Below are 24,070 nucleotides of genomic sequence, written 5' to 3'. Positions count from 1 at the left end.
TATATCGAACATATGTTCAATGATCCATTTTGGTTGACCCAACAAACATTTATTCAGCCCATTGTAAATGAGTATGAAATGGGGATTCATTAAATATTATTTCTACCCTAAAGGTGGAGAGATTCACACATTTTGTGAGGTATGAACAACTTGTTGAGTGAAGTATTTTCATCTCCATTTTATGGTCAAAGAATTCAGGCTACCAATTTCTAGGATTGTATAGCCACAAAGTGGCCCAACTGGAACTTGATCCCTAAGTATAGGACTGCACATCTTGTGCTTTTAGCCATTGGAATTCCAGATGTGTTATTTTCTCCCCATACCTACCATTTCCCCAACACTACCTGGATGTCCTACAATTCAATTCAGTTCTGACACTGTTTAGTTAGTGTTAGATCCTACAATTTAAGGGCTCAGTTCTAGGAGACTGCCTTCACTTCAGATGCCAATTCCAAGTCTCAAGTTGTCATTTGTATTTCCATCTGACTTGCCTATAAACTGGGTTTCTATTATTCCTTGCTCAGGTTCAATAATTTTCTGGAACAGCTCACAGAACTCATGAAAACACTTACTTACCAGTTTATCATAAAATAAAGGATACGATAGTGGGTGCAAATGTACAGCCAGATGAAGAGATATATAGGGTGAGGTCTGGAGTCTCAGTGTTGGAGCTTCTGTCCCTGTGGAGTTGGGGTGCACCCCCCTCCTAGCTTGTGATATGTTTATCAATCCAGAAGCTCCTTGAACCCTGTAGTTCAGGGATATTTACAAAGGCTTCGTCATGTAGGCATAATCAATTACCAACTCAATGTCTAACTGTTCTCCCCACCCCAGACGACAGGGGCAGGCTTCTTCCAAGCTTCTAATTATGGCTTGATATTTCTGGTGACAAGCTCCCATCCTAAAGCTATCCAGAAATCCACCAAAATTGCCTTCTTAGAATATAAGATGCTTCTATCACTCAGGAAATCCAAGGGATTTGGGAGCTATATATCAGACACTAGGGTCAAAGACTCAAATAGTAAAGCAGAAGGTACTCCTAGCACTTTTATTGATTAGGAAGTTACAAATGTTTTAGGGGCCAAGGACAAAGAACAAAATATGTATTATATCATAATCTTCTGGGCTCTGAGTCCCCTTCTCCCCCACCCCAGGCTTTTACCTCCAGCCTTAGTTCCTGTTATGTTTCAAATAGCCTATAGAATTTGGTCACTTGTGTGTATATATATATACATGTATATATATGTGTGTGTGTATATATATATATATATATTTTTTTTTTTTTCTGACAAGCCATGTAGTTGGGCCTTCAATATACTTGTTGATTAAGGTCATTTGTTTCATCGCGATGCATATGTGCTTGCATTTCAAGACTGTGTGGATTTAAGCAATCTGGAATTTCTTCAGAAATGTACAGGTGCAGTTTTATGAAATGCAGTTTGATTTATATCTCCTCTGTGCTATCTTGGGCCTCTAGCTTTTTTCCCCTCCATACTCCAGTCACACAGGTTCTAATAAGACTTCTTGTTAAATAGGCCTTGCAACAGAAAGGTAATGCACATTCCCTATTCTTTTGTCCTGAAGCAATTTACAATCCTGGGAAGGATTGAAAGTAGGGAGTCAGTAAAGTGCTGTGATTAGGGAATAGCAGTTCAAGTTTGAAAGATCTAGGTTTTTTTTGGTTTGTTTGTTTGTTTGTTTGTTTTCTTTTGAGAGAGAGAGAGAAAGTGGGGGGAGGGTAGAAGGATGGGGGAAAGAGTACCTTAAGCAGGCTCCACACTCAGGGCAGAGCCCCATGCAAGGCTCGATCTCGTGACCAGAGCTGAAATCAAGAGTCGACACTTAACTGACTAACCCCCCCAGGTATCCCAAAATCCCAGCTGCACACTTCCTGACAATCCCATCTCTTTCAGGGTTAGCCTTCTCATCCATGTAATGAGGATAATAATAGCATCTTCCAAGGTTGTATTAAATGAGATCAGACATATAAGTGCTTGGTATATTAGTGCTTGCTATTATTATGGCAAATATAGTAGGGTCTCAATACTGTATTTCTCTACTGAAATGAGGTCCCTTATTTTATCTCTATCATTTTTTTCTTAGTATATGTGAATGTTATTGAATTTCAAGAGGAAATGTGAAAGGATTCTAATGGAATTATTTACTTCTTTAGTGGGTTATGTGTTAAAAAAAAAGAAGTCAAAGTTGGTATTTCTTTTTATTCTAAAGAATGAAAACCAAATAAGGTTGGTCAAGTAGTGAAATCAAGTACACTTAATTATTGTTTTGTGAGTTTGTATAAGTCATCTAACCTCTCTGGGCCTCAGCTTCTTCCTCTGCAAAATAAAGGAGATCAGATAATTGCATGGTTTCTTTCCACATATTTTGATTCTATTAAGCACTACCATAGTTATAATATTAGCTAGGTGCTATACAATTGTCCTTAATATACTTGAAGATTGTTATTAACTCATGCCTTAGCCTTTGTTATCAATCATAGGAAAGTTTAGGGAGTTTTTGTTTCTACTGTATGTATTCTTAATCTCTGTAATGAGTTTGAGAGCCTCAGATTCTAGATCTGGATAGTCTGGTGGCTTCAGAATAAGGATTACCTTTTAGAGAAGGGCATCTTGCCTTCTATAAGTTGTCCCTGGTAAGACATCAGGCCTTGAGTAGGATATAGAGAGTCAGAGCCAGGAATACTGGGTCAAATCTAGAAGTGAATCTTCCCCAGGACTGGGAACATGACTTTACCATTTACCTTTAAGTCAGAAGTGTAGGTGAAACTTTTCCAAGGAGAGTGCTCCAAAGGGCAGAGACATAGATTAGTACAAAAGGATCATCAAGATCTGTTTGTGAGAAAATTGAAATGGGGACAAACAGAGTCTGTCAGCAGACAAAATACTTTTGATCTGTCATTTATCAGCTGAGGAGGAAGAGATGTGAAGACTTCTTACGCTTATAGCTAGATCATCAGAGATGTTCACGGTAGCATTTTAAAATAGTCAAGAAATTGGTAACAACAATAAGGGATTGTTAAACAGTTTATGACATAATTAGAGGATGGAGTGAATATTACACATCAATTAAAAATGATGTATACAAAGAATACTTAAATGTCATGGGAAAATGTTTAAGGTATAACAGAGAACAGTATATATCTGTTGAAAAATATAAATACAACATGATACTAAATATGTAAAAATCTTGATAGAAAAAACATATGGAAGGCAATGGGCCAGAATATTAACAGTGTTTATATCAGGGTGCTAAGATTTTGGGCAAGTTTTTTTTTTAAAGATTTTATTTGTTTATTCATGAGAGACAGAGAGAGAGAGAGAGAGAGAGAGAGAGAGAGAGGCAGAGACACAGGCAGAAGGAGAAGCAGGCTCCATGCAGGGAGCCTGATGTGGGACTCGATCCCGGGTCTCCAGGATCAGGCCCTGGGCTGAAGGTAGTGCTAAAGGCTGCCCAACTTTTTTTTTTTTAATAATTATTTTTATCATTTAAAAAGGTAAAATATATCTTTTAACAAATTTTCTATGTGAAATCCATCTTATTTTAACAGAATAAAAAAACCATGCAAGTTATCTTAAAAACATACCTAATACCAAAGTTAAGCTAGTAATAAAAGCTTAGATTATCAGGAAAGTAGAAAAAAATTACTAGAAAGGTTTTGAGAAAGCTGTTGAATATAAGATCTTGACCCAGATGCCGGATGAGGAGAGCAAGGTTGGCCCCGTTGGCCCCACCAGTGGGATGACTCTACGTGCAGGAGGCCTGGCCTGTAGAAGAGAGTTGCAGAGGTGTGGTTTCTGGCTTTGGGGAGCCTGCTATGGAACCTACGTTCATGCCTCTTACTTAACCTTGAATGGTTTCTTGTGATGTTTCTAGACTCTCCCTTTGCTTAGGGAACCCTCTCCAGATGCTCACTGGGTTGGCACTTGCCAAGTTCCTGGAAGTGAGTTGAGGGAGGCTCAGTAGAAGCCAAGCAGTGTGTGCTAAATGCTCCACAGGGCTACCTATGTCTAACACAAAAGTTGAATTCCTAATATTAATAACTCCTCTCAACACTGATGTGGATGTTTCCCAAATCCTCAATGTAATTCTTGTTGTCTTTTTGACACTGTTTCTCCCGGTGCTTTGAAAGTCTCTCTTCTGTGATTAGCTTTCTTCCTCCTTTAGAATACTTGTTTGTCTGCCCTTAAATTCCTGCTGAATTTTAAGCACTTATTGTCATAGCTCTGCTATGTGTGTATGGAGAATAATTCTCATGAGCCCATCATAGAGTAACTGACATTCTTTTTCAGTGACAAGAAAAGCTTGTCTTTAAAAGAAGAGGAAAAGTCTAAAGTCATCAAAACAATGTAATATCCTGTGTGAAATGTTGCAGTCATGATGCCTTGTGGTTTGAGTCCCTTGATCATGTGCCCTGAGGGAAATAAGTTGGGGGTGGCCGTGGTTGACGGAGACACTTAGGCTGTGGCAGGTGCATCCTCAGCTCCCCTCACACTTTGGGCTCCTCAGGGAGGAGGGGGCTGGAGCCCTGGACCACCGTTAGCACAATGATCCTCAGGCTGCTTCTGGCCCTCAACTTCTTCCCCTCGATTCAAGTAACAGGTAAACAATTTTGATTTCCTTTCTCCTCTAAGTTTTTCTTTCAAAGTCTTTGGTTGGCTTGGCTCATCTTAAATTTCGGACGACTTATGAAATTTGGACATTTGAAATGTAGTTTTGCTCTAACATGGCAGCCTGCTATTTAGAAACTCACTGGTCTCAGTCTACAGTATAATATTTTAGCAAACAGTCTTTGGAATTAAATAAGTTTTATTTAGCTATTAATTGACACTGCCCCAGGACGGTATCAAAATCATACTTTTTAAAAAACTTAAAACAACTGCTACAAGCAGCTTGCTTCTGAAAGCTGTGGATTTAGACTGCCAAGATTCATATCACGGATCCATTTCTTACTAGCTAAGCTTAGACTAGTATGTAAACTTTTTAAGCTCCAGTTTTATTTTCTATAAATTGGGGATGATAGTAACCTCATCTCAAGGTCATTGTGGAGATAAAATGAAATATTAATTACCTGCATGAAATGCTTAGCACAATCAGAGCTTGGCTTGCAAGATGAATGTTATAATAATCTGCATGAAATGCTTAGCACAATCAGAGCTTGGCTTGCAAGATGAATGTTAGTTGTAGTTACGATGTCTACTCGAATTGAACTGAATGTGTCAAAATAAATTTCGGAGTCATCACAGAAGGCTGCACAATATAAATGTCAATAAATTAGTTTCTTTCACAATTGGCTGAAATCTGTTATATTAGATTAAAAATCCCTTAAGTTTCCAATGATGATGATGAGGATGATACTCCTAACACTATTCTAATGGAACTCGATTTCAGATGAAAAGACCAAAGGATAGGAATGTTAATTTGTCCAAGGATATACAGATATTAGTTATTGGAGTCAGGGTCTGAACCACCTTAATCTGACTCTTCAGCCTATGCTCTTGACCATTACACTCTTCTATCTAACATGATGTGGCTTATAATTTTATAGCTCTAGATATATCCAGGGTTAAACAATCTTTGGAAAAATCACAATTCCGGACAGAAAGAGCTTGTTGCTTTGGTGGGCTGGAGACAGGTGTTTGTTCCACTTGTTCTCAGAGTAAGAAAAGTGTCTCACTTGGCTCAAGCTTTGTACTGAGTAATGAGCATATCATAATATTATAAGATAATATAAGATTGTGTGCATATAAGATTATATTATCTAATAATGTGGACATAAATAAGAGTAATTATTTTCCTCTTGAAGATACAGTGAAAAGCCAGAATCTTCAATTTTCTTTCTCATTTATTTTGGTGGGTGTGGAGACTGCATTATTTGCTGTTCTTGACATCATGTGCATGTGCTCCAAAGGGTATAATTTTCCAACCTGCACAAGTGAAATAGTTACATATGCACCCATCTATTTTGTTGCCTTCTGTGCCAGGGAGCCATTTACAAACTGTGTGTATTTAAAAATGTGGCCATACAATGAAAGACATAAACTGGTTATGAGCTAGGTTATGTCCCAGTATCTGGTGCCAAGTATTTAGAGCTACCAAATATATTTTAAAATAATCTTTAAAATTTATTTTAAAAAAGTCTTTAAACTGTTTTTAAGGGATCTTTACAATTTATACATTTTTTCATTTAAATTAAATTAGCCAACATACAGTACATAGTTTCAGATGTAGTGTTCAAGAATTCATCAGTTGCATTAACACCCATTGCTCATCACATCACATATCCTCCTTAATACCCATCACCCAATTACCCCATACCTTCTCCTCCACTGCGCCTCCAGCAACTGCCAGTTTGTTTCCTATAGTTAAGAGTTTCTCATGTTTTTTCTCCCTCTCTAATTTCTTCCCATTCAGTTTTCCCTCCTTTCCCCTGTGATCCTCTGCTGTTTCTTATATTCCACATATGAGTGAAACCATATGATAATTGTCTTTCTGTGATTGACTTGTTTCACTCAGCATAATACCCTCCAGTTCCATCCACGTTGATGTAAATGGTAAGTATTCATCCTTTCTGATGGCTGAATAATATTACATATATATTATATATATGTAAAATATATTATATATATTACATACATATATATACGTACACCATCTTCTTTATCCATTCCTCTGTTGTGCATGTTACTGTTATGAATGTTGGGGTGCAGGTGCCCCTTCGGATCACTACATCTGTATCTCTGGGGTAAATACTTAGTAGTGTAATTGCTGGGTCATAGGGTAGCTCTATTTTAACTTCTTGAGGAACCTCCATACTGTCTTCCAGATAGGCTGCACCAGCTTGTATTCCCACCAACAATTTAATAGGGCTCCCCTTTCTCCACGTCTTCGCCAACTTTGTTGTTTCCTATCTTGTTAATTTTAGCCATTCTGACTGGTATAAGGTAGTATCTTATGGTGGTTTTAATTTTAAACTTATTTTTAAACATATTTAAAATTTCCTAATTGTTTACACAGTACAGGATAGACCGAATAGATAGAAAGGAAAGAGAAGCCTCATTCTCACAGCAACCATTTAAGTATTTGTACACAAAATATTTTCCTGATGTGTTCTGTGGACATCCATCTGTCATCAACTCATTGAATCTCTTTTGAAAATGTTTTTTGTAAGACACAAAGCTTTATATTTTTCCTTTAGAACATTTATTGAAAGGGGGGTAGCTAAAAACCCTGTTAAGCATACACACATGGGGAACCTTTATTTTCTATTTTGAGGTGCATATATATTACAAATGCCAACTCATTCCCATAATAATTTTCAAGATTTGATGCTGAGTGGCCATCTAATGAAGTAGGCAAGGGGTAGAGAAGGCACTTCTCTCCGTAAGAAAGCTGATGAGATAAAACGACTACAGCATACAAAAATGCATGATCCGTTTTCATCAATGGTGCAAAACCTGCCGTATGCTATTTGTGTCTCTGTATTCGACCTCCAAAAAGAAATTATGGAGAAGGAAATTATCTGGTCATAGTGTAATTGTCTTCCCTAGCATTAGAGCATTAGAGAGATTTCTGGTATGTCTGTGTTGAGGGGTGTGTGTGTGTGTGTGTGTGTGTGTGTTTAGGAAGAGCAGTCCTTTTTCCCACTAATTTAAAAATTCTAATTCACTAGCTCACAGCATGGCTCAAAATGGTTATTCTATGGAGGTTCAACCTAACCTGATATTTCATGATTTTCATGATGCTGTAGAAAGATCTTTATGGCTAATATAAAGAAGTATAATTTAAGAGGCATGAGGAAACCTTAACTTAGACAATTCCTTTACTAAAGTTACGTGTTTTCTATGAGATTTGGGCCATTGTGCAACTGAGATCCACAAATTGAGAGGATTTTGTTGGATTTTCAAATATGAGTCCAGCTCAGAACTGTAGTTCTTTGAAAGGGAACCAATTTGTGATTGATGATAGAAGGAGTGTGGATATAATAGATGGCAATGTTTGTAGCTTTTTCAGCCAATATTGGTTATTTTTCAGCAAGGTTAATCATCCCGTATGAAGATAAAAATCAGGACAATGCCACTTATTTTTCCAAAAGAGGATTTCGTTTCATTTCTCTCAAACCTCAGCAAATAAACTGTCAGAATAATGGCCAGTTTGAATGTGCTTGATTTCTCCAATGCTTCTGCATTTCCCTTGGAGCTTCTTTTTCTGGCAAAAGCAGAAAGGCAGGAAGATGGTTGGTATTTAAGAAAAAATCATCAGCAAAGCAAGGTAAAGATTTCATTTTTAGTTCAGCAAGTGACCCCTTTGAGGTAGTTGTTCACAGAGACAAGTAATTGATCTCTTACAGGGAAGTGTTGCTCTGAGGCTGGACATAGAAAAGTAAAAGAGAGACATAAGCATCGAAAAGGCAATACAATCATCAGATTGCCAAAACTGCATGACATTCACTGCACTGTAGCCTGTTTTTTGGCTGTTAAAAAATTGACTAGGTGTTTTGTCATCTCAAGTAAATCTGATGAGCATTTCAAATGTATAGACTTTGCCTAAGATAGGATATTACTTTTTATTTTTTATGGCAACTGTCCAGAAAGGACTTCTACAACAAGGACTGTAAAGTCAATATCAATATATCAATACCAAGAAATAAAATGAGTCATTTTCACAAACTAGGAAGAGAAATTAATCCATGATTGTAACTCTGAAGCTCTCCCATTGAAACCTTTTTTATGGGTGAGGAGTGGGGGTCTTGCTCTCTTCTATTTTCATGAGTGGACAAATGCCACATGAGTACCATTCAGCTTTTATCATGTGTGGATATTTTCCTCCAAGCATTTCCTGTATGTAGTGTGCTGACATTTACAAAATGAAAAATTTTATGCCACTGATATCCTAGAAGAAAATTCTGTTTGTGGTTTATCATCTCCCAAACAATAGCTCTTTATTAACTAGTATAGGCATCAATAAGGAGACACGATTGCAAACTTTCTTGTCTACAAATCAGAGGGCAGGCAATCTTTCAAAGCACAGTTATTTTGCAGCAGGTCACTGAAAAGGATAAAAATTTTCATTTTTCCCTTTCATCTCAGTTAAATTTTTGCTTGCCTTTTTCTTCAAGAAATTTGTTACTTATGGAACTTCACAGAGGCTGGTACTGTTCTTCTCAGTAGGTGGTTTAGCTGAACCTTTGGAAAAAATGACATCTGGGTGGTTTTGTGACTTGCTGAAGGGGTCTCTGGTTTTCGAAACTGCGTTAAGGAATCTGTCTCTTTTATAGTGACTCCTTGCCTCTTTTGGCCTTGACATGGCTTTGTCATCAAAAAATGGTACCCAGAGCTTTCAGACTGAGAGTTGTTACATAAGAATGGGTCCCTGAAGCTGAGGGGAAGGTAACACAGGCCCCATGGAGAAGTGATCGCAAAGAAGGTGTCTAACTTTTTGCTTGTCACTCTCATTTTGATGACTGAACATCAGAAGAGAGGAGCCTTGGATGGGGTCAAGGGCTACTTGGTCACTTGTTAGCGGATGTGAAAAAAGAGAGTTGAAACTACTTTGGCCTTAGTATTTCAACATTAAGGTCATAGGCATCTTGACTGAACCTATGTGTCACCATATGGGTTACGTGTGTTTCTGTTTTCAGTGCTGGATGAAAACCTGCACTGTGGTGGAGAATTTCTTATTTAACTTTGAGCTGCAACTTTATCTCTGCATCATCATTACCGTCATCTTTTTCATTTGTCATCATCTTCATTATCTGTGGGACTCTGGCTACCAAGGTAACTCTGTTAATGGTTCCTGATGGTGTCATAAATGTCACCCACTCATAGTTCACTCTGACCTCTGATCTAATCGGGGGCCCTTTTTTGCAGTGTCTAAGTGAACTTTGTGGCTCACAATTCACCAAGTAATGCATTGATTACGGCAGGAACTCCTGTTCATCACCCACTCATTCACACGAGAATCTGCATTATTGACATATCTTACGTTGTAAAAGTAACATAGATTCCCTTGTTAGGAATGTAGGTGGGTGTTTGATTTTCTTTTCTTTTCTTTTCTTTTTTCTTTTTTTTTTTTACTTGCTGAGAAGTGGAGAGTTGTACTTTTCATTGCTTAGGGATACTTGACAGATGATGAAGAGTCAATATCACTGTGCTATGTCTGCAGCTTCCATGTAACCTGATGACTTTCTTTGATATTGAACACTACTAATAATAAGTCTACATAATTTAAGACCGTCTTTAGGAATATTGGGTCCAGAAGGTTCCACTTCTGATCCACAGACTCTGTTCCATAGAAACTGGGTGAGAAAGGGCCCATATGAGAAGAATGTTTCCTTTTACTGAAGCTCCCAGGGAGACTAAAAGGGGATCACAAGGTAACTGTTTTCTAAAGTACTAGGTTCCTCTTCTGTAAAGTGCCTCTTTCTTCTTACACTTTAGCAAGGCAGGTCTTTATTCGTGTGCTCATTCAATAGGTGTTTATTAACATCTTCTAGGTGCTAGTCTAGGTTCTATGAATGATACAAAAACCCAGTTGGAGCTTCAATGAAGTAAATATGAGAATTGTGAAATCTTTCTAGAAATTTTTTTCTTCCAATTTAGCATCATTGTTGATGATTCTCTGTTCATAATAATTTATTTTATGGCAAACAGTTATAAGCAGCAGCATCCACAGAACTGGTGAATTCAGCCACAGACATTTAGAGATGGGTAAGAATTCAGATATCTCTCAAGCTATTGAAATGGAGGTTGTGTTGATGGCTCCTAGAAGATGCTGTTAGAAAGAGGTTTTGCAACGTTTCCCAGCATTTTTTTTTGGATGATCTAAGGCTGTACCCTTCTTGATTGGCCAATCAATCTTCTCTTACATCCTAATATAAGATTCTCAAACCCAAAATTACAGCTTTACTCATCTTTCACTTTATGACCATAGTGTAAGATTCACCTCTTTTGAGGAAGTTCTCCCTGGGTATTCAGCCTTTATTATAGACTTGCAAAAGGAGTTCCAATGGGAGTGTAATTCAATATAGCAAATATTTATTAAAACCTCAGTTATATTTTAATTTCTATTGGAGTCCAAAGGAACATAAAAAGAGGAAAAGAACTATAAAGACTTAGCACAAAAGAACTGCTTGAATAATTAACCAAGTTCTCTCTGCTTTCACAGACTATATGATCCAGTTGAGAAGATTATACATGACAGGATATAGCAGCTGGAAACAGATAACTAACTCTTGGCTACTTCTCCTACTGTTTCATGCCTTAATGACTTTGCATGCATTATTCTTGTAATCAGAAATGTCCCCTACACCTCTCACTTGAAGAAGCCTTTTCTGAAACCCTAAATAGCAAAGTGAAGGACTTCTTTCCTTCTCAGGGTTCCCAACATTTTTATTGTGCATTGATGCATCTTTTCACCCCCCCCCCCAGACTGTGAGCTCCTTGTAGGCAGGATCATGTCTTAATCATCATAACTTCTTGGCACAGTGCTGGAAGCATTATAGGTGTTCAACAAATGTTTGTTGAAGAAGGAAATGAATGAGTTAGTACTAAAATGGGGAAGCATAACATTCTACTAAGATTAATATACAATAGTAATGATTTATGGAGAGTTGGGAATTGAACTGGACATTAAAGCTAGGTATGATTTGAATAGATAATGTTATTAATAATAATTGCTAGCTAATACTTATTTTGCACTTATAATGTACCGGGTACTGTTCCACCTAGCTTTCCCTATATTAAATAATTTATTCTTCCCTGAAATCTTATGAAACAGTTACTATTATTAGCTTATCTGTAAGATGAGGAAACCTGAAGTGTGGAACAAATGGAGCAACTCGCCTGTGATCACATAGCTAGTAAGTGAGTAAATCCATACACTTGCTCCCGGGTTCATATTCTTACCAACTCCCTGTTACCTCAGGAGGGAAAAGCAGTAAAATAAAGAAATTACACCAGGAATACTGTTCTTATTCTTGGCCAGGACTGAATGTGTGGAGGTGTGGAAAGATAGGGTAGAAACAGGTCAAACCAAGGACTGAATACTGATACCACAAGTTCAGACTTCATTTTCAAGGCATTGTGATGCAGCTGGAAGTTTCTGGAAGCAGGATGGTCTAGAATATGTGGAGACTAGTGGCAAAGGAAATCATGTTATAACACTCTGACACTTTGCCAGGAAGAGGGGTAGGAGATAGGAATTTGGGTAGAAAGTGTGGGAAGAGAAAGAAGTGACATTTCTGGGGAAAGTTTGAAAAGTAGAAATTCCAGGATTTTGCGCCAGGCTTTTTTTTTTTTTTTTTTTAAATGATTTTATTTATTTATTCATGAGAGACACACAGAGGAAGGCAGAGACAGGCAGAGGGAGAAGCAGGCTCCCTGTGGGGAGCCTGATGTGGGACTCGATCCCAGGACTCCAGGATAATGACCTGAGCCAAAGGCAGATGCTCAACCACTGAGCCACCCAGGCACCTCTGTGCCAGGCTTTGAAAGAGAGGGAGGGATCAAGAGTGATGCCAAGGCTTTTGGCTTAATAGAGAAATGGTGGTATGACCACCTGAAATCAAGATGTTGTGCAACTGAGTTTTGGAGTAAAATAGTGTTTACTTTTAGGTACAATGAGTTTGAGTAAAGCCTTGAAATGGCAGAAAGATGTCCAGCACAAACTTGAAGCTATAGAAGCAGGATAAGAAGAAAATATCTAGGAATCCTCATCTTTGGAGTAAAACTGGTATCATGGGAATGGATAACTAGTGGAAAGGAGAGAGTATAACTGTAGAAAAGCAGAGAGCTGAACTGAATCTGGAAAACTGCTCTGGTTAGGAGTCAGCCAAAGAGGGTGATGAACCAGTGAAAGAAACAGAGAATGTGTTTGGAGAGATAAAAGGAGGAAAGAGGCTCGATAGAACATCACTAAAGCCAAAGGAGGAAAGAATTTCACAGAGAGTGCTTAGTAGTATTAACTGTATAAGGGAAGAAGTGAACAGTGGCTTGGGAAGGCTATTGATTTTGACTAAAAGGAGGCCAGTTGGGACTTTTGAGCTTAGAATGGTGGGGAAGGAAGATAAGACTTCAAAAGGTCAAGAAAAAGTAGAGGGGAACAAAATAGAGAAAGAGAGGAAATTGCTAGGTAAAATGAAGACAGTTGGGAACTTCTATCACCTATAGTGTTCACCATTTCTTGTACATGGTAGGTATGTAATAAATATTTGCAAACAGTATCTCCCTGTGTTTTTTTGATCAAGTATGTAGTACTTGCCCTTGGCTTTAGAGAGGCCATGTCTGTTATTCTACCCCTTGCCCTCTTTTTTTCAAACTTAAAAGCTAAAGCCACTGATTTCTCAAGGTTGGGGGGATATGACTAGGAGTTTTAGTCTGTTGATCTGTGACAAAACTTTTCTAGGCCTTCATTTCCTTGTCTAATACATGAGGGGATTGGACTTGAAGACATCTCAAATCTGTTTCTGGTTTAAAAATGCTCCTTATGTGGAATAAAAATGCTAGCTTTTATCGGTTTTAACATGACAACTCAACCACTCCACTCCTTGGTGGATGCTCATCATAAGATCTGAGAGAGAAAATACAAAGAACTGCCAAGCAGCCATCTCTGAAATTGCTCGGAGAGATTGCAAACCATGATGTTAGGTACAAAGATGCTTAGAGATTGTGGCAGGACTTGGCCTTTGCTCTTTCTCCTCCGCCTTCCTATGTAATATTAAGCTTCCACATAGTAATTATTTTTCAAACTTTTAGGTCATGACATTAGGCTAGAAGATTCTGTATGTGCCAAGGTGGCCCCGCGGAGGCTCTTTGGAGATGTAAGATTGAATTATTGTCATATTATTTATGGAGGATAATATAAAGCCCTGGTTACTTACTATTTGGACTACAGGCACCCTTTTAGGGTAATAAAATTGGATATTTGGGAACGGTTTGGCAGCTTCCATGTGAGTTCAGGTGCTCTGCTTTGTTGGCCTTTTAGAGTATTCTTCTAGTACAGGAGCTGAGAGGACAACTGTAGACCTTTGAATTGTAGAGGCTGGGTCACATCACATCCATTTACATTGCTTTGTTTAGGAAGTTTCAGTCCTGGAGCGTTTATACCCTGCACTGCTGGGCAGTGTCTCTGAGCATTAGGGATAGATGATGCAGGAAATGGCTTTCAGCATGTTTAATATTAACTGTCATCCTGATAGAGATGACATCCTGATATACATATCTGGCTTTTTTGAGCTCGAGTCCAACACATCTAACTCTTGGAGCTTTCCTGCAGGATGCTTTACTCATCCCTCAAGCCTAGGATATTTAAAACTGAACCCAACAGCTTTTTTCCAAACAAATTGCCTCTCTTCACTTAACCTAATTTTGCCAGCAGTGCTTCTACTTTCACCCTCATGCAGCCCACAAACTCTGTTATTTTTTATTCTTGTTCACCTCCAGTGAGCACAACCAAGTACCATTCCGTGTCTGTTCTTTCCATCCCAGCTGCCCCTTCTGCACCTCAGGCCCTATGAGCTCACATCAAAGCTATTGCAACAGCCTCCCGATTGGTCACAGTCTCCGTACTACCCTCTTTCCAGCTAGTGCCCTCTGCGCTACTGTGCTAACTTTCCCAAAGGGGCACTTATCACCCTATTCTCAATTCAGGTGTCTTTAAAGTCTCCTGTTGCCTTTCTAGTAAAATCCATGTGCCTTTCTTGGCATTAAAAGCTCTCTTTTATTGGTATCAGGCATCTTTACCTATTTCCTCTTTGTGTAAATGGAATGCTCTGTTGGTCCCCAATAAATCTTTATATTAAAAGTTATTTCCTTCATCTTAGTCCGACTTATAGCCCAGCTAAAGACCAGTCTGTCTGCATAAAAACCTCCAAATAATCTTGTCTGGAAACAAGGCCTCTTTTATATGACTGTCCGTACTATGGCTTTGGAGTATAGCTAATTGTGTATTTACCTTAGGATTTTTCCTAGAAGAAAGAGGGTGCATCTTTTATATCTTCCATCTCCCCAAAACCTAGTATATTTGGCTCTATTATTTATTTACTGAATAAATGCATGACTTTGTCATGGCAGAAGTCAGGATACCAAAGATCAATTTTCTGACACATTGAAATTTCTATTCTGAAAGTACTCATTGACCATTTTGATAATTTTTCTCTCTTCATAATTAATGACTAAGTACTCAGTTGGGACTTTTTGCTACTGAACTATTTGACCTTTGAGTTACTTTCTGACAGTTGCATGAAGCACAATAGTTATTTAAAAGGACAAGAACAAATGTCCTCTACACTACATGTCTTCCTCTGTACAAACATGGATGAGGGTGAAACATGGAGCTTAGATTGGTGCTAGTTAACAGCAGCTTATTGAGTAAATTTATTAGGTTTCCATTTCTATTTTTATTCCTACTTATCTGTAGACATTTGTATTTGCTTAACCAAGGTCTCTAGATTTTGTATAAAAATCACCAATGTGCTTGACAGAACTGATAGTTGTACACACACAATCTTGGGCAGGGCTGGTCCCATGGCCTGTTTCTCTGAACAAAGTCATTGCATCTGTCATGGTGGCCTTCTCTATACAATTCTCTTTCCTTCTGGTTCTGGTAACCTCATCCTGGTCATGCCCTTTTATACCTAAGGGTGGTCATAACTCTGCTTCCATGAGCTATAGTTTCTAGCAATTGTCTTGTGGTTCCACACCTTTGCCAACAGTCCTTTTGTAAATAAATCTTCCTCCTGTTACCCAATTTTGAGTGTGCTGCCTGTTTTCTGCTGGAGTCCTGAATGAGACAACATATATGTATACACAACATGCCTTTTCAAAGCCCTTTTTTAGGGGGAGCTTTCCTTAAATCTTTATTCCTTGTGAAAATGGGGAGAGTTTCAAGATGACAGCCATTGGAAAACCAGAGAGAATGATCGCAAAGTTATTTTGAAAATGTAATGTGTGTTACTTTTTTTTTTTTTCATTTTAACATGAATTTCAGAGTCTGGAGCCATTTAAGGTATACTAGGTCATTCATAGCTTTTTTTTTATCTTCCTAGTAGCTCAAAGAAGATGGCGAAATCTGATGAATGCTTTGTACTCCTCTTTCTCACATCTGTAGGAGACTGAGCCACCAGCTAGAGTTACCAGAGCCACAGACAGAGGAAAGAGCCACTTTCCTCCCAGAAGGCACAGTTGGTCTCACAGGTTCCTGAGCAAACACTGGGTTGGCCTGTGAGCAAGCCTACCCTTTATGGAGCCTAAAAAGGAACAAGTGGTCAAATGGCCACGTGTTGAAGGGTATCCTAGGCCTGAACAGGAAATACACTCAGAGGAAAGTTACAGTAACTTCACCAACTCTGTGGTCAGGAGGGAGGTACTCTATGCCAAGGAAACCAGTGTCATCTTTGCATTGTATTCACAAACACCACAGGGCAAGATGGTTGAAAATAGAAAGCTTTCATTTTCTTTGGTTCCTGCCTGACACATTAAATTCTGTTCAGTCAGGATTTTAAAAAAGGAAACGACGTGATTAGGATCTTACGACCTGATTTTTAAGCTGCAAGAGAAACTGATTGTGATGTGCAAGAGATAGAACCCAATAAAGTTCTTAGGAGGTTCCGAAAGAAAGTCACGTTGCTAACTAAAGACCTATTATATCTCCTTTTACTGCTTCCTTTATGTCTCAATGCAAATGTCAGTTTTGAGTGCTGTCTACTCCACTCTCTGGGTCACTAGTCTTTAGGTGCCATTCTGTTTCTCTATGATGCTACGATGGAGAAAAGGAAAGATGGCATATTATAAATTAAACATGATAAATATATGTGATTCACAAAGGTCCCGAGTTTAAGAATTTGCCCAATGAGGCTTAGACTGAAAAGTGACTTTATGTATTAACTGATTTCATGTTCAGAGTGTTGCATGATTATTGGTTGTGGATCTGAAATAATATATAAGAGATATTCCATGTGACAGTATTTATTGTCTGTAGACCTTATCTGTGATCCATCTATGACCTTCAGGAAGTCTCTGAAATCATAAGCAAAATGTTTTGTGCGTGTGCATTACAAAGTTTGGAAACATACTTTTTCTAAATATGGCCATGATATCAAGTGAATCTGCTGAACACAGAAAGTTGGTTTCCTATTCATTCATGATTTCAAACATTATTCTTCGAAACATAAATAAATAATCTTAGCTCTTCCATTATTTGTGTGACCTTGTTTAAAAAAGTCATTTACCTTTTTTTTGTTTTCAGTTGTCTCTTCTATAAGGTTTGACTTAAATCATCTCCAACATTCCTTCCAACTGAGCACTTTTTCCAGGATGGTACTCCAGCAAAATGGTGGAGAAAATGGAGTTTAACTTAGTTTTGTCCCGATTCCATTCCATTTATTCCCCTACTCCATGTTTTTTTCCTCCCTAACTCACTTCTAGTACCATCCAGTTATCCATCCAACTTTGAGAAGATCTAGAATCAATCACTGAAATTGTGCTGAAATTTTGACGTAACCGAAGAGAGGGAAAAGAACAATAAATTAGAAATCATGAAGCATGAGCCAAGTCCTAAAGGTCACTTGTCCTATAAACTTTGGCAATTTGACCTCTTTTTTTTTTAAGATTTTATTTATTTATTCATGAGAGACACAAAGAGAGAGAGGGGCAGAGATAGAGGCAGAGGGAGAAGCAGGCTTCATGCGGGAAGCCCGACATGGGACTCGGTCCCGGGTCTCCAGGATCATGACCTGGACTGAAGGCAGCGCTAAACCGCTGAGCCACCCGGGCTGCCCATTGTTTGACCTCTTTAACTTCAGTTTCCCCATCTGTGAGATGGGCATAAAGATGACCATCCTATTTATTTATTTCACAGGTTAATACGGAGTTCATATGAGATAAAATAGGAAAAAGCACTTTGTAGCCCTATGAATGTAGGCCACAATTACTAATTTAAATCAATGTGTTTCCCACATTGCATTTTAGGCTTCATCTTCTTTTGAAATCCAACCTTGCTGTGAGGAAGGGACCGAGTTCCTTCTCTGGTGCTTGGAACCACACCTGAGAGATGGTTATCCACTCTTTTTTTTTTTTTTTGGTTATCCACTCTCTTGTGCAGAGAGTTGACAGTTATTAATATAGTAATTGACTCTTTTACAATAGACAAAAAGAGATTTTTGTTTTTTTTTTTTTGGTAACCAATTCTCATGGAAGCACAAGTAACTTCCAATTTTCTAAAAGTCAACTGTATCACAAGATTCAAGATTATCTGTGGGAAATCTTTTAGCTCTCACTGACTTACTTATAAGGGGCAGATAAGTACCTTTTCACCTCTAATCTTACTCTTCATGTTGCCTGTTGTTAAGGAGGAGTTGTGAGGGAAAGAGGTTTGAGGTTACAGCTTCCTGCCTCCACACCTTTAGCTGATTTAGCTGCTAGGAAAGGCTTTGAAAGCAAAGCACCAAATTCATCATCAAAACAACTTGTCAATTCAGTTAGAGAAATGTCAGCCAAGCGAATCTTTTGATACCAGAAGCAAATATAATTGATGGATTGAGAATGTTTCCCTTTTAATGCAGTTGATTTGACCTAGGTGGATCTTGCCTAACTACTCACAAGAAGGAAAACCAAATATCCACAGGGAAAGGCTAGTTCTGCTAAGATCAAATTAACCTGAGAAGGGTGCTTTTCACTTGACATGAACTAAAAAGTAAAAAGGAATCAAATACAAGTTAGTATGGGGAAGCTAAATATTTCTCTAGTTTCTTCTGAGTCTGGGTATGTTCTTAAATTTTACAATGTATTCATAAATTATTTGAAGTCCCGTGGATTCCCTGATACTCAGAAAACTAAAATACATTTCAAAGCCAAATATCATTTGATGTTTCCGTTATTGGTAGCTGTGACTTATCCATGTTAATATTCCACTCCCATTGAGTAAGGGGTATGCATTTTCAGTGCTCTATTTTAAGAAAAAAATAAGAATTATTGTACCTACTGTAAGTTATAATGATCATGAATATAATGATATATTCAATATTATTTAGAGAAATTGGTTATCTTTTTCTACCACCAAAAGTGAATTTCCTTCAGTTAGTATCTCTCTCAAAGCAGATGAAGATTTTGAAGTCCTATAAGATGGTTTCTTACTTAGGCTTCTCGTGAATGATTGACATGAACCAAGGTGGGACCAAGGGCTATCAGGGTATAAGTGTTGAAAACAAGAAGTTCTATCAGCCAATCCTTAACTTGGGTTGAACCCTAAGCTAGAAGACCATTGCCACACCCTAGAACATATTTGGCAAACTACATGAAGCACAACACCTAACTTTAAAATTATGTGTTGATATGGAAGACACAAAAGTAAACATTGACAAATACATTGGGCATCTCTTTTTCATCAAATGGCCACATAATCAATATTTTTCAAGCTCTTTCCAAATAAAATATTAGTACAAGGAGTCAAACAAAAAAAGACTTTTCCTTCCCCTTTGTAGTTGTTGGATGCGCCATTAACCAGGAGAATATTGAATATATAATGGTCAGTCAAGACACTGAGATCTTGAATTGCTCTTCTCTGAGAGATTTCTCAATTTACTGAAGTAGAATGGGTTCAGAGAAATCCCCTTAATCATGCTGAGGTTTGAGTTTGGAGGCCCCATGATGAACAACAACAACAAAAAAAAACCGTCTATCTTCTAGTTACCTCACTATATCATGCTTTGTGAAGGAAAAACCAGTTCAGGAGAGAAATCCACCATTTCTCCCTTGTGAAAACAGAAAATAGTAAACTAAGCTCCACGGAGTCAGCTGTGTCCCCAGAAACCTTGAGGTAACTAGTATTTTCTTTGCAGTGATCTCATAGGCTGGAAGATTGTCTTTTTCATAGCCCAGATATCTAAACTTCACCTCAGTTTCTCATAATGAGTGAAGAAGAGTTGTAGGCAAAAGAAAAACAAACAGTGTCACTTACTAGCTGGTCTGTATGGCGTGAGGATAATCATTTTTAGCTCCTTCTCTCTCCCTCACCACATCTAAGCCAATGCTGAGTTCTGTCAGTTTTAACCTATAAATATTTCTTGAGTTCATCCACTTCTCTGTAACCATAGTTCAGGCCCTTGTCACCTCATGCCTAGGCCACTACGATTGTAACCTAACTGGTCTCCATGTTTTAATACTTATGCCCTTCAAATTTACCTTCCACGTTTTTACCAAAGGGGTATATATACAATGAAATCATCTTTTGCTTAAGATGCTTCAATAGGCCCAAGCTGTGAACCATGCTTGTTTTGCCAATCTTGTCTTTTGTAAGTCATGGTCCAGCAAAACTGGGAGGCAGCTATAATTCCCTACATCTGCCTTGCTCTTTCTCACCTCCTTACCTCCTCGGCACAGACTCTTCTTTTTCTCTCTTCGTATTGTATTCCCTGTGGTCTATTCCATGTACCATTACCTCACGCCTTATTCTTGACCACACCCTTTCCTACTTCACTTCACCCCCCTGACACAAAGACTCATCTTGCTAGGCTTTTACTTAATAAACATGTTGAATAAATGTATGCATGCTTCAACACTCAGGTCAGCAGTCACTTTTAGAAATCCTTAGCTTGTTCTCCAATTGCCCACAGAAATGCTGGAGTGATACAAGGCAACATATTAAGCAAACTACTGAAGTATAGATACTAGAGCTTCTCTTCTTCCCTCTCCCTCTCCTCTCTCCACCTCACTGTGGGTGCTGGGAGAAGGAAACCAATCTGGGTCACAATTAAGGGTTTCTCTCCAGCTTTCTTCAGTTTCCCTGGTTATGCTCCCTTTTATTACCTTGGCAAAGAAGTCCTCTTCTCATTTTTTTCCTTATATCAGACCTCGAAGACACAGTGGGAAGAATTTGGCCTCCCCTCACAACAAAATCTGAAATAATTAGTAACAGAAACAATCTCTTGGAGGGCTCAGTAAGCAGAAATACCTACACCTAACCTGGACTCCCTGAAAAGCAGGGGGAGATGCTGACATTTCTTGCTGGGTTTGGTTCTTCTAATCAGAACTGGCCCGGTGACTCTTTTAAGTAAACAAAGAATAAAACCAAGCAAAATAAAACACAATAAAAAACAAGTCATATTTCCCTATCATGACAGGCTGAACCTTTTGGTTCCTTACATGTGCTTTTCAGTGCTTTTCGAGAGTGTGTTTGAATGAATAATACATTGAATGAACAATGAAGCTAACATTGTTGAGACACAAATTTTGAGTAAGGATTTAATGAGATGGTAATCAGACTTTGCTGCTGATAACCATGATACAGTCAGATTACCATCTTTCACTTATTGATTATTTAATGAGATTCTATTATTCACAAAGTTGTATACAAAGAAATATAACAGATTGTCCTTGCTCACAGAAGACCCAGGAACTGGAAGTCTAGAGGAAATAAACACACACAAATGAAAAGCTCAAAGCATATGAAACAAGGGGCATTCAACATGTATAGCCTGACCAAATGGCAAATGAGTGATACAGATAGTAATCATTTTGAGATCTGAGAAGGGAGAAAAACTCTAGGCCATGAAATTAGTTAACAAAGTACGGAAAGATTAATGCATAGACAGTATGTTGCCGGGATGTTGACTTAAACAATCTGGCTAGTTGGGAGGATTGGGTTTGAGGAGGTGAGCCTGGAAAAGCCTGTGGAGGCGCATGAATTAAGGATGAGAAACGAGTTTTCAATTGTTAAATCACTGGTTCTCGAACTTGACTGCAAATTAGAATCTCCTGAGAAACTAAAAATACTAATGTCTGGGTCCTCTACACGGAGATTCTAATTAAATTAGCTGGGGAATCAAGGGTTTTTAAAATTGCAGCTGATTCTAATATACTGTCAGCTTGAGAAATCTGTTTTTTTTTTTTTTTTTTAAGATTTTATTTATTCATTCATGAAAGACACACAGAGAGAGGCAGAGACACAGGCAGAGGGAGAAGCAGGCTCCATGCAAGGAACCCGACGTGGGACTTGATTCTGGGACTCCAGGATCAGGCCCTGGACCGAAGGCAGGTGCTAAACCCCTGAGCCACCCGGGCTGCCCTGAGAAATCTGTTACATGGTTGTGATTTTCAACCCCAACTAAATATTAGAATCAAAGGGGGAAATTTTTATGACAATTCTAAAGATGATCCATAGATGGGAAAAATATTTGTAAGTCACAAATCTGATAAGGAACTTGAATCAAAATTTGAAAGAACTCTGATAAAAAGGCAACCCAGTTGGGGGCAAATGATCCAAATAAACATTTTTCTAAAAGGATAGACAAATACTTAACAAGCACATTAGAGGGGATCCCTGGGTGGCTCAGTGGTTTAGTGCCTGCCTTCAGCCCAGGGTGTGATCCTGGAGTCCTGGGATCGAATCCCACATTGGGTTCCCTGCATGGAGCTTGCTTGCCTGCTTCTCTCTCTGTCTCTGTCCCTCTGTCTCTCATGAATAAATAAATAAAAATTTAAAAAAGCACATAAAAAATGCTCACCATCATTAGTCATTTGAGAAATGGGTATCAACCCACAATAAGATACTGTTTCATATCCACCAGAATGGCTATAGTAAAAAAAAAAAACGAACAATAACAAGTGTTGGCAAGGAGGTGGAGAAATCAGAATCCTCACACACTGGTGGTAGAAATGTTAAATAGTGCAGTTGCTTTGGAAAACAGTTTGTCAGCTCCTCAAAAAGTTAGACAGAGGGCAGCCCCGGTGGCGCAGCGGTTTGGGGCGGCCTGCAGCCTGGGGTGCGATCCTGGAGACCCCGGATCGAGTCCCGCATCGGGCTCCCTGCATGGAGCCTGCTTCTCCCTCTGCCTGTGTCTCTGCCTCTCTCTCTCTGTGTCTATGAATAAATAAATAAAATCTTAAAAAAAAAAGTTAGACAGTTACTGTATGATCTAGCAATTCCACTCCTGGTACACACCCAAGAGAACTGAAAGCATATGTCCACACAAAAATATGTATATGAATGTTCATAGCAGTATTATTCATAATAGCAAAAAAGTGAAAGCATATGATGAATGGAAAAACAATGTGGTATATCTATACAACAGGATATTATTTAGCCATGAAAAGGAATAAAGTTCTGATACATTTTACAACATAAATGAACCCTGAGAACATGATGCTAAGTGAAAGAAGCCAGATGAAAAAGGCCATATATGGTATGATCCCATTTATATGAAATGCCCAGAATAAGCAAATCCATAGAAACAGATAATAGTTCAGTAGTTGCCAGAGGCTAGAGGGAAGGAGGAACCGGCGGGGGGCGGGGGCGGGGGGAGGGTTGCTAATGGGTATGGGATTTCTACTTGGGGGCAATAAAAATACAATATTCTGGAATTACTGGCAATCTATTTGTAATTTGTGAATATAATAAAAACCACTGCCAGAGGGAAGGCAGGTGGAGGAATGGGCAAAATGGGTGAAGGGGAGCAGGAGATATGGCTTCCACTTGCGGAATGAGTAAGTCATGGGAGTAAATAGTGCAGCATAGGAAATACAGTCAGTAGTATTGTAATATTGTTGTGTAGGACAGGTGGTAGCTACACGGTGATGAGCTTAGCATAACTATAGAGTTGTTGCATCTGTATGTGATACACCTGAAACTAATGTAACATTGTGTATCAACTATCCTCAAAGAAGACATAACAAAATGCAATCACTGAATTGTATACTTTAAAAGGGTGAATTTTATTTACTTGTTTAATTTATTTTTGTATATTTTTTTATTGGAGTTAGATTTGCCAACATATAGCATAATACCCAATGCTCATCCCATCAAGTGCCCCCCTCAGTGCACGTCACCCAGTCACTAAAAGGGTGAATTTTAAAAAAAGAGTGGCTTTATGATACCTGAACTATATCTCAATAAGTTGTGTAAAATAAATGAGAAAAAAACAATACAAATCCCTTCTCCAGGCCAGCAAAGACTAATTAAATAAGAATTTCTGGAAATGGGATCTGGACGTAGGTTTTTTTATTTTTTATTTTATTTATTTATTTATTTATTTATTTATTTATTTATTTATTTATTTATT

General features: G+C 38.3%; 1 protein-coding gene across 2 annotated transcripts in view; it reads left to right on the top strand.

Annotated features, from left to right (window-relative positions):
• Positions 1–4,451: 4,451 nt before the first annotated feature.
• The window catches only part of CD28 (CD28 molecule), a 32,626-nt gene continuing 13,007 nt past the window's right edge, over positions 4,452–24,070 (top strand). For both annotated transcript variants that reach the window (XR_013372866.1, XM_077884970.1), the window contains exon 1: positions 4,452–4,620. Coding sequence is in view for 1 of the 2 variants with exons in the window: in XM_077884970.1 (XP_077741096.1) it covers positions 4,566–4,620 (55 nt within the window). In the remaining variant the exon portion in view is untranslated. The remainder of the gene's footprint in view (positions 4,621–24,070) is intronic.

This window comes from Canis aureus, chromosome 36 (assembly GCF_053574225.1).
Source record: "Canis aureus isolate CA01 chromosome 36, VMU_Caureus_v.1.0, whole genome shotgun sequence".
Taxonomy (NCBI): Eukaryota; Metazoa; Chordata; class Mammalia; order Carnivora; family Canidae; genus Canis; species Canis aureus.
Note: the sequence above shows the minus strand (reverse complement) of the source record. Positions and strands in the feature narration are given on the sequence as shown.